Genomic DNA, 11,308 nt, shown 5'->3' on the forward strand with positions numbered 1-11,308 from the left:
AATCAAACACATTCTGCATAGATTCTATGATCTGCAACATGTCTTTCCTGCTTCACTAGGAAGTGTTTATTGCCTTAAAAGTTAATCATTGGTTATTCTGTTGTATTTAGCCAACTGAGGCCTATTAACAAGGCACACACAAATCCCTCATCTAAGAAAATACTCCTGAAAAAGTACACACTGAATGTTCTCAAAGAAAAGCAATTCTTTCTCACTCTACTATACACAGCCATGATATGTACGAGATCAATGCTACAGCATTCTCCTTTTGAATTTTTAAGTTTATCCTGAATATATAGATTAGTGACATCAGGAATGGTAGATATCACATATTCCCAAGGACACAAAATCCAAATATGTTATATGTATGCTACATGTATAAAGAAATTTTTACACTAACTGAAAATACTAAGATGGTTTAAATTATCGTAATTTGTTGATTTTAATTTCTTAGGGTAATAAAATGTTTTGGGTTACTATCTTTGGTATTCCAAAAGACATAGAAGCCTTTAGTAGTCATATAAATAGAAAATTTTTCATAAATATTTTTAAATGTCAATTAAAAATGACTATAAACAAATGTACATTTTGATTAGCATTAATATATTAAGATTTTTTAATCTAACAGGCAGATTTACTACTTTATGTCACCATGAGATAATTAAAAATGGATAATACCATTACTATTAAACAAGAATAGACTCCAATGATGATTTAATAGCCAGCAGTGGTAGCCCCTTTGATAAACACTCATAAACCAATTTAGCCCTATTTATACATTGTCTTCTATTGCATATCACTTGAGATCACATTCCTTAAAGGGAGAGGCCTTGCATTAAATACTTCTACACTACCCTTCTAGTTCAAAAACAGAGTTGATTTCATACTTATTGATTAATTAACAGCCACAGTATAACAGATATTTTCCATAGCAATTAGAAGATAATTAGGATGTGGGTAAAGTAAGCTAAATGGACAGATAGTTATGCACCACACAATAAAGAACAAGACCATAACTGTGACTTTGAAATACCGTTCAGAAACAGAGCAAATGAGCTTATGCAGCAAAATCATTTTCAGAAGGTCCTCACAACAAAATTTATCACACTACTATTGCTTAACTCTAAAATCATTTTTGTCTTCCATGTGATGCTGTACTATTCCTTGATGCATATTTCTATAATGCTATCTCATGTCTGTATAAAGTGTCTTATTCATACAAGCATGAGAAGAGCCGTACTATTCAAAATCCAAAGGAAAATAAAAATGTATTTTTCCACTCCTTCTCGGTTAATACACACAGTACTTTGCTAATAAAAACAAAGGTCATCATCTGTTTTACTTTTCATTAACACTCATGAATGACAGCAATTTTTTTAGAAATCCTGTTAGAAAAATCCTGTACCAAGCTGGCTTTAAAATTAACTTTAACAAAATTCATCTTTTTCTCTGATCTTCTTCAGTCTCTCAGTCAAAATCATGCATCAATTATATTTTTTGAAAACCAGTTATGATGCAAATTAAGTGACAAAGTATGATAGTGGCAGCCTTACTGTACCTTTCCCATTTTAAATATATGACACAGGAGGGGACAAAAGCACACTGTGAAACATCTTTGTGGGTCTTCTAACAATGGCCTCTTACTAGAATTTCTTTTCCCTTCATATAATTATATTGTTTTTTGAGCTCATCTACTCTTAAAGATTAAATAATGTTTATATCTTAGACCCCCTCCAACACTTCAAAAGTGAGCTTGTACCTCTCCTCTTTCACATCTTTTTTCTCAGAACGCCAAAGCACTTCATTAATTTATTTTACAAAACCCTTGAAGTCATTGGTACATCAGGCACTGGGGGCTGATGAGTCAACCAGACAACCAAAGAGCTCTGGGCACCAAACCAAAACTTAGTACACCTCTAGCTTCTGAAAACTAGTTGGAAAATCAGTCAAGGCCCTATTTACAGGTCACGGGATTTTAAAACAAACTAACAAATCATAAACATAAAAATCCTTTCCCACAAAGAAACCTGCACAAACACACAATGTACTTTTCATAAGGTGGAAGTATGACTGGTCTTGTTCTTTTAGTTTGGGAGAGTTTAAACACGGGGGACATCTAAATCTTGATTAAAAACTCCTGAGGGCAATTTGATCAGACAGAAAAACCCTTCCTCCAAAGAAATGCACCTTGTGCCACTCCAAGGAGGAGAGATTATTTAAAGTAAAACCTGCCCTGAATCATTACCACTGACTTGGAGGAGAGAATACAAAAGCCAGTTGGCTTCACGGGGCTTTCAAATATTTTGCTCTAACCCCAGGACCACAGAAGCTTTTCGTGAAAATTCTACTCATCTCTACTACAGTATCACAGCAATGGTAAACTCATACACACACACACACACACACACACACACACGTCTCTACTTCCATTCCTGTGCTTCTCCCTTTGGTGTCGGTGACCCAAAATGTGGACACAATGTTACAAAAAGCAAAGTCATGGGGCAATGAGTGCGGGACGGCGGGGTGGGGGTGGAGGGTATAAAGGATTGAAAGATCCAGAAAAGCAAGGGTGTAAAAGGTAGCTGGCTCTTCAGTTATCATAAAGCAAATCTTAATTCGGGTGGGGATACAGAATGCAGAGGCAGAAATAAAGCTGTCTAGGACGCCCACTCTGTCACCGCCTTCCTCCTCTCTGCCCTCCATCACCCCATCCTGTCCTGAAGGACCACCTCAGGGCGAGGGGGCGCCGCTCACCGTGCCCCCACCCTCACCCTAGAGGAGAAAGAAGCGAAATGGGGCTGGAATGAATAGGGGCTGGGCAGCGGGTGAGGGTCACGCCAGGCTCCAGGTGGAGACCCTGCGGGTGGCCGGCGCTGGGCTAGGGGGCGGCCCCAACGAGGCTGAAGGGGGACCGGAGGAGGGTCTGGCCCCCGCCGCTTCTGGGGGAGGCTCCAGTTACTCACATTCTCAGTGTCCCGCTCGTTCACCGTTGGCAATGGCGTCCGGGCCGACATTTTGTGCGGGCGACGAGGCTGGGCCGGGGTCTCTCCGGTCGGGTTGGGGTGCGGGCCCCGGGGGGCGAGAGGAAGGGAGTGCAGACGCGAGCACCAGGCCCGGCCGCGGCGAGCGGCTCCCGCAGGCCGCGGGCGGTGCAACAAGCGGCCCCGGCGGGGGCCGGAGGGGAGGGGACGCGGAGGAAGAGGAGGGGGTGCTGCTTCCCGCGGCTGCGCCGCGGGGGGACGCGAGCAGGGACGAGGGAGGGCTCCCGGCGAGGGCGGCTGCCTGGCGCGGGCCAGGCAGCGAGACCGGCAGGATGCGGCGGCGGCCGGTGCGCGGCGGGGAAGGGGAGGTGGGGGGACGAGGCCCCGCTAGGCTATCCGGGCCATGGCTGAAGGTGAACCCGGCGCCGCGAATCACTGCCTGGCTCGTCCCGGAGAGCGCGGCTCGGCAGCGGGAGCCACGGCCCTAACAGCGCCGCCCGCGCTCCGCGCCCCGCCTCAGGTGTGCGGCTCCGCCCGGCCCAGCCGCATCCACGCGCCCAGGGCCCCGCGGCGGCGGCGCCCCGGCTCTCGACGCCCAGACCCACGGCGCGCGCGTCCCTACTCGGTCCGCGCAGTCATCGCCGCCGCGCCCCAGCCTGGAGGAGCGGCCCGAGCCGGCTGCGCGCGGAGCGGCGGGCGCGGCACGCAGCGCCCAGAGGCACTTGGCGGCCGCCGCCGGGTGGGCGGGCGCCAGCCGAGGGGCCTCTCCATTCATTCCCTCATTAGGGATGCGGAGCCGCCTCCTCCTCCTCCTTCCTCGCTCCCTGGCCCGCCTGCCCCTGTTTATTTTTGTTTCTCGCCCCACCCGCGGAGTTTACGGTGCTCTAAGAGCCTCTGTTGGTTTTTATTTTTATTCGTGTTTAGTTTTTGCTGGGTTGGGGTGACAGGAGTAATACCCCCCCCCCTTTATTTTTTTTGGTCCATTTCATTGGGGAAGGATTGTGTAGGATCCTGCCCTGGATTCCACACCTCCTCTCTCCTATCTCGGGGACTTCTCCCATTCTTAAATCCTCCTCTGCCCGAGTGCTCAGGCTTTCTCAATTCTTGCCCCAGCCAGAACCCTCTTTCAGTTCCCTTCTCCTGGGAGCCGTTGGTTCAGGGTCACCCTCACAGTTGGGACAAAGGGCACAAAAGTCCCTCCCCCCCCCCATGCACCAGCAGCGTCGGAGTGGTTCCTTTTACACAAGGAACTCGGCCCGGACGGCGCGATCTCCTCGCGAATGGGGCGCGTGGAAGAGGACTCCCTCATTCCTACAGCTCCCCCGGAGTGGGTGAGACCCAAGAGTCACGACATCTACATTGGCTGATCGTCACTTCCTGGGACACAAGGAAGTGTCACTTTGGCGAGCTTATTTATTAGGGAGGATGGAGAGCCATCTCGGATTCTGGCCCTGTCCTACAGCTTCCAGGTGGCTTTCTCACCCTTCCACCCTCCTGCCACTCATTACATCGTGAAGACATCAACGTATACAGTACAGTGTCCAATACAGAACAGTGTCCAGAACCTATTGGCCCTTTAATAAGCAATGCTGCTTTTCTCTCTCTTACTAGAGAGCCTATGTTTAGCACACTCAGCCTCTAGGACAAAAACCTTACCATCTCTCTAACCCTCTTCTTTCCAATATTTCTTTTTCACATCCTTTCACAGATAGGCAGGAAAATAAAAGGAGTAATAGATATGAGAAGATAAATACATTTTTAGAGCTACTTTCATAAGCCTCCAATGGGAATCTTATGTTGGTGGGAAATTCCTCCTCTCTCTCTGGAATTCATCCATTTGAAGAAAGAATTCCTCCACCAGATGGTTTTTATCCTGACTCATTAAAGGTTGTTTCTAAAAAGTTAACACTTGACCCTTAAAACATGGGACCAAAAGACCTAAAAATAGCACTCATCAATCCTCTGAGGGGAAAAAAAATTCTCACCCAGTATATAGTCGTTTCTAGAACACCATCTGTGTATTTATTTCTCTAATATTTTATATTGTAAACATGTCCCAATTTCACAAAGCAAATAAAAATCACAAGACCCCTTTGGTGGTCATCACCACTCCTTAAATAGCATTCAGGCTCTGGAACTGCAAGACTGCAACCTAAATTATGGTGTGTATCTGGAAATACCATGCTTTTATAGTTCTTCTGAATCACCAAAACATACTAAAGTTGCCAGTACATAAACTTGTACTTTTCTGATCAGCTAGAGTCACTGCTGCCTATAGGGCTGCCCATAAGATATCGTCAGTATCATTGACGATTGCAGCAATTCAAGGGTGGCTTGCATTACAATGGTACTGATGTTGACCCAGAAATAAACATATATCTCTGAAAAGATGCTCAGCCCCATTGGAATATGAATCATTCTTTCAGTGGGTAGCTTGGATTTTGCTCTTCAAAGTGCACTCACATGTTATCCTTTATCTTATCCTTGTGTTGACCCTGACAGGCATATTTATTTCCATTTTTCAAAATTCCACTAAATTGACTTCTTTGAGATCATGTAAGCATCAGGTTAATGAGATACAGAAGAAGATAACTGGAATATGTGGTACAGTTCAATCTTGCACCAGTCACAGGACCCACAGGGTCAACTCTGTACAATATAATGGCTAATTAAAGACAGAGCTCAAAGGAGAGCCCAGGATTTTGACACAGTAGCTTCCACAAACTTTAAAGTGTACATTAAAAGTCATGGGCAACTCTTTTAGCTGGATTTGTTATACTGTGTTCACATTACTAAACATTACATAATAATAATAAGGAATACCCACTTTTAAGTCAAGTCCTAAAGCAAATTTTATGCCCATTGAACTACCTTCAAAGGGAATCATAATTGGATAACTCAAATCCATAATCATGTCTAACAGAATAGACTAGAAACAACTGTGTACATCAAAAAAAGATATTGAAATAATCCTCCTTAATACCTACAGTCTTAGTACATAATGAAAATGCACTTTGCGTAGGTCTAAAGAAAATTCTGATTTGTGATCTCTTTTCCTTTAAAATGGCATAAGACAGTATTGTGATTTAATCAGAACTTTAACCCTAGTCCTTAATAATGAAAATGCTTACAAGCAAAATTTTCTTGTATAGCTTCTTATGTCTGTGACTATGGAGAAATAACAAGAGGAATGTTTTAAGGCTTTTGAGTAATTTTCTTTAAGATTATTAACCATATGTAGCAGGTTCAAATTAGATTTCTAACTTACAGTGTTAGGGTATTAAAAGTTTCAGAAGAAAATTGTAGTTCTGATAAAACAAAACAGAAATAAACATATACAAAATCCTAAACGTACACTAAAATGTGGTGAAAGAACATTGTCTACTATCAGCACTGTGGAGTAGAATGTTTAAGAACTACACTGTCCAATACCATAGATCCTAGAAATTTAAAAAGTAATTTGATTCCACATTTGGAAAATTTTAGATTATGTTTGGAAAAACTAAGTAAATAAATCTACCTTGTCCACTATAAATTTTTGAAATCCAAATACAGATCAAGTATTTCTGTTAAAAATTTATTACCAGAATGAGGTTGTTCTATAAAGTACATACAAATTCTTAAACATGTGGTTGGCAAAATGAATGTAAGATATCTTGATAAATATTATACTAATTACATATTAAAATTCTAATATTTTAACACATAGGACTACATAAAATGTTATTAAGTTAATTTCCACTTTCTAATTTTTTCAAGTGCAGGTAATGAAAGATAAACTTACATATGTGGTTCACTTTATATCTGTTGGACAGCACTTCTCTATGAGGTCAAAAGTGAGAATAAACAGAGTTAGTTGCTGAAGAAGCAAAGGTCTTGATTAGAAGCTCTTAGCTTATTCTATGGTAGAGTGGCGTCTAACAGACATTTTGGGGGTGCTACTCTACCACATGCCATACTGTGTTATGCAAAGGGAATATTCCCTACCTAATAGTTACTAGTGGTTAGCATTGTAATCTTTTCAGAGCTAAAATATGTTGAAATCATACAAATGATTGTTAACAGATTGTAGTCATTTGTAAACTTTGATAAATTTGATAAATTCTTTATTTATCAAATGTGACAGATTCAACAGTTAATAGTTAAGTCATAAAACTACACCCTTATTCTATCATATGGTTTAAATATGTCTCATGCTTAATATACTTGGCTGGTCAACAACTCTTTATTGAGGGCACACTTTGTTTAAGGTACTACAGGCTACTTCCAATCTTTGATTTGATCACACTAGAAAACTACAGGATGAACATTTCTATAAGGTAACAAAGAGATATCCCAGCTAAGAGAAACATGGTTAATGGCCATCAGTAAAGAACCATTAAGTCTTTTCATAAATAAACTGGATCCTGATTGTGTTTCCATGGTTTGCAAGATATATTTTTGTTGTGTGTCAATACTCCCAGCTCAAAATGTAGAACCACTGAAATGGACAAGGCCTTAAAAAACTTTAAGGCTGTGTCTTTTACATTTTGCATATGTGTGGGTCATGGAAGGACCTGAAAGTCCTGGTGATTATTTAAATGACACTTGTCTCTACTGCCATCAGTTGAACAGAGACACACCAGCCCAAGAATCAGCCCAATGCACTTTCTAGGCTGTGCCACTCCACACTCACAAACACAATCTAAGTCTAAGTGATATTTACTCTCCTACCAGCAGATTCAGCAGCACTAGACTGTTTGGAATTCCCCAAGCACACCATACTACTTGCCTCCTCCACCCTTGTGTCATCTGTTCTCTCTTCCTGAAATGTCCTCCCTACTTTTGTTGCCTGATGACCTCAGAGTTTTAAAAAGGATTTAAAAAATCCTTCCTTTGGAAGCCATTCCTGACACCCCTATTTTCTTCACACTACAGAGTTACCACTCCTATTTGCTCTACCTCTGTACCCTGGACTACCTTGTACACTTCTATTGTTGCTCTCCTTGCACTATCTGAGTGGTCCCCTATGCAACTGTGCCTTAAATAAAGAAAGGAAATATGTTTTTTTTTTTTTTTTTTTTTTTTTTGCCTAGGCCCTAGCTTGGTGCCTAGAAATTCATAGATGCCAGTTTCTTAAGGGGACTTTATTGATTTGCCCTGTGTTGCAGATTCTCTGGAACTTCCATACACTTTTGAATTCCTAAGAAACATCACATAGGAGTTGAAAATACATTATAAGAGAATAACCAAAGTTTACAGCCAAGAGTAGATAAGAGTTCACATTGATATACAGATTATCTCCTCAATAAAGTTATTGACTTATTGACTGGGAGGCAAAGTGACTCTGTTCTTTGTCCTATAGCTTAACATAGTGTTGCTAACTTTACTGCTCTGTAATTTTGCTGTGATCATCCTTTTTTTATCCATACATAGGAATTATTGATCACTGATATTTTAAAAGAGTACCTGAGGTGTTGGGGATGTTGCTCACATGCTTAGCATGCACAAGGCCCTGGGTTGAATCTCCAGCACACACATACACACAAAACAAACAAATGAGAATCTGCATAAACCAAGGTGTACTGACAGCAAGTTATTTCATCAAGAGAAAGTCCTTCACAAGTAGGTTGAAAATGTTAAAATGAAATAACATGACAATCTAGTGTTGCAAGCAATAGAACCGCAGACCAACACTGGGTAGCAAGTATCAGGAATTAGGTGACTCTTCCTAAGCAAAAGCCTTTCAACAGACTCAGTATCATCATCACTTGTCAGTGCAACAGTGGGACAAAAAAAAGGGACAAGATACATGAAAGTGACATTTGGTGGTGAGTTATGCATTGGTCTTTGGCAATGTTGAGAAAATGCAGATAAAAATCAATATTAATAGTATTATCTTCGAATAAAAGGACCATGGTGCATATACATTCATAAATTTATAGGTGTGGATGCACATACATTATTTTAACTTCCAAAATGTAGTTTTGTGATGTCCCATAGAAAGCAAAACAGTCTTTTGAAAGTCTTGTGGTAGTTCCCCTAAAGTAGGAGTTCAGTTATCTTTCATTTGGCATTTGTGACTACAAAAGGAACATAATGTAATTCAGTACCTTTTAAAAAGTCTTGCAATTTTAATATTTGATTTCATGAACAATACACTGAGTGAACTGCTCTCTTACATTCTTACACTTATTTTCTTAGTATAAAACATTAGTTTCATCATTTCCTTCCATACATTTATTCAATCCCTTCACTTATTTTTCTCTGTCAATTGCTACAACACTTAAATTTTGATGGTCTTCTTCCTTGTCTTTTTTACTTTGCTTTTCATTCATGTGTTCATTTAAAAATGAATTCATTTAAAAATTAGCCATTAACAGCCAGTCGTGGTGACTATAATCCCAGCGACTGAGACAGGAGGAGGCAAGTTCAAAGACAGCCTCAGCAATTTACATACTGAAGGAGACTGTCTCAAAATAAATAAATAAATAAATAAAAGGGTTAGGGATGTGGCTCAGTCGTAAAATGCTCCTGGGTCTAATCCCCAGTTACCTAAATAAATAAAGTAAAATTAGCCCTACTAATGCCCAGCTCTATTCTAATCTTTTCAGAAAGAGCAATAGACAGAAGAAACAAAAATTCCCGGCACATGAAGTTTACATTTGGATAGGCACTTTCAGAGTCTAGACAGTTCAAAAGCTGAGGCTTCCATAGTGCAAATAACACTATGTTATGCATTGATCATTTTTCTCTTTTAGCAAATTTACAAGCACTCAGATTAAAATTTTTAAATTAATAATTTGCAGTAACTTGATATTTTCTCCAATCCAAAAGTACCTGTAATTGTTTTCTCTTAATATCTTGGCCCTTGTCCAACAAGCTTTTGTGTAAACAGCTTTAACTGGTTCCACCAGTAGTTTGGGTGCTTTAAAACCATAATAAAGATGCCTTCCTGAGCCGGTGACTTGTATTTGATCCACATTTTGTAATATTACCCCAGCTTTATTATACTGACACCAGCATACTTACAACAGTTCATCATTATGAACTGCTTTATCTTCAATCACTGGGAGTTTTCTTCCTTCTATGTCCATTAACTCCAGATAAACTTAATATTTCAGTAGTTCAGCAAGAATCATAGTAAATAGAAAATTATGTTTATGACCATTTTAGTAGTACTTTTTTTTTATCAGGTAAAGGAATAGTTTCAGAATGTTCTCCCCAGTCCATCCTTTAAAAGTTAAGTCACTTATTTTCACTTTAGTATGAACTATATGTTCTATTCTTCCTTGACAGGTCTTGTGCTATTAACTAACAAGGAGGTGCTATGAGGCCAGTACTGAACCTCCAGGAACTAGCACAGTACTTAGCATATGCGAGTTACTCAATTCACCGTTAAAAGAAAGAACAGTAGATTTACCCATTTCTCTGAATTTGAACATATGTTTTATATCTTAATTTCTTTCAGATAACCTTCCTATATTGCCACCTAAATGTGCAGAGACTTTAATCTTTCCAGACTGGCTCTCTGGAGTCACCCATTGGGTCCTTGCCATCCATTGCTTTAGGAGATCAATTGCCAAGCCTCCCAGATTAAATTTCCTTCTGTCTGCTAATATATTCCTCTTCTAGTTCTAAAACAAGTGTCTAAATTCCTAAATCTCTGTCTTTTTTTCAAAACCTTTATTTTATTTCTTTTTATGTGGTGCTGAGGATTGAACCCAGGACCTCACATATGCTAGGCCAGAGCTCTACCAATGAGCCACAACCCCAATCCTAAATGTCTCTTTTTGAAAGCATTAAATTAATGAAACATACATCTCGGAAGATTACCATAGCTAGAATTCAGGTTTTCTTACAGGTGAAAAAAAAATGTATAGCCCTCTTTTTATCTATTCATCTCATGTCAAATTCTTAACACCAGGCTACAATCAACTAGACCACTGAGAACCTACTATGGGTTTCTGTCTATTCTAAGAGGAACTAGATACAACATACAATACTAACTTGTTGCAATTTTTACATATATATCCTATGACATAGAGCAAAAGTTGAGCTGAAACTTTAAAGTGGACATTCTGGGGAAATAAATATTTAAAACAGTGATGGGATATTCTTAAGAATTTCTCTTTTTCAAGCACCTTTTCACCTGTGGCATGTTGTTATGTGTATTCTCAGTATAGAAAATCTTTGGGTTTTGACAGTTTATTTTCAGTGAAGATTCATTCAGAAACAACTTTGATAAATAGTATGGATGATTGAATTAGATAGTCCCACATTTGATCAAACAATGGAAATGTAAGAATGAAAACAATATTGTATTCACTAAACTGGATCATTCTTTA

General features: G+C 40.1%; 1 protein-coding gene across 10 annotated transcripts in view; it reads right to left on the reverse strand.

Moving 5' to 3' along the window:
- MARK1 (microtubule affinity regulating kinase 1) overlaps nt 1-3,098 on the reverse strand; it is a 137,776-nt gene extending 134,678 nt beyond the window's left edge. For all 10 annotated transcript variants that reach the window (XR_014022644.1, XR_014022645.1, XR_014022646.1 and 7 more), the window contains exon 1: nt 2,964-3,098. Coding sequence is in view for 7 of the 10 variants with exons in the window: in XM_081299134.1 (XP_081155260.1) it covers nt 2,964-3,014 (51 nt within the window). In the remaining 3 variants the exon portion in view is untranslated. The remainder of the gene's footprint in view (nt 1-2,963) is intronic.
- Nucleotides 3,099-11,308: the final 8,210 nt, after the last annotated feature.

The sequence above is a fragment of the Spermophilus citellus genome, assembly GCF_964194105.1.
Source record: "Spermophilus citellus genome assembly, chromosome: 6".
NCBI classification, from domain to species: domain Eukaryota; kingdom Metazoa; phylum Chordata; class Mammalia; order Rodentia; family Sciuridae; genus Spermophilus; species Spermophilus citellus.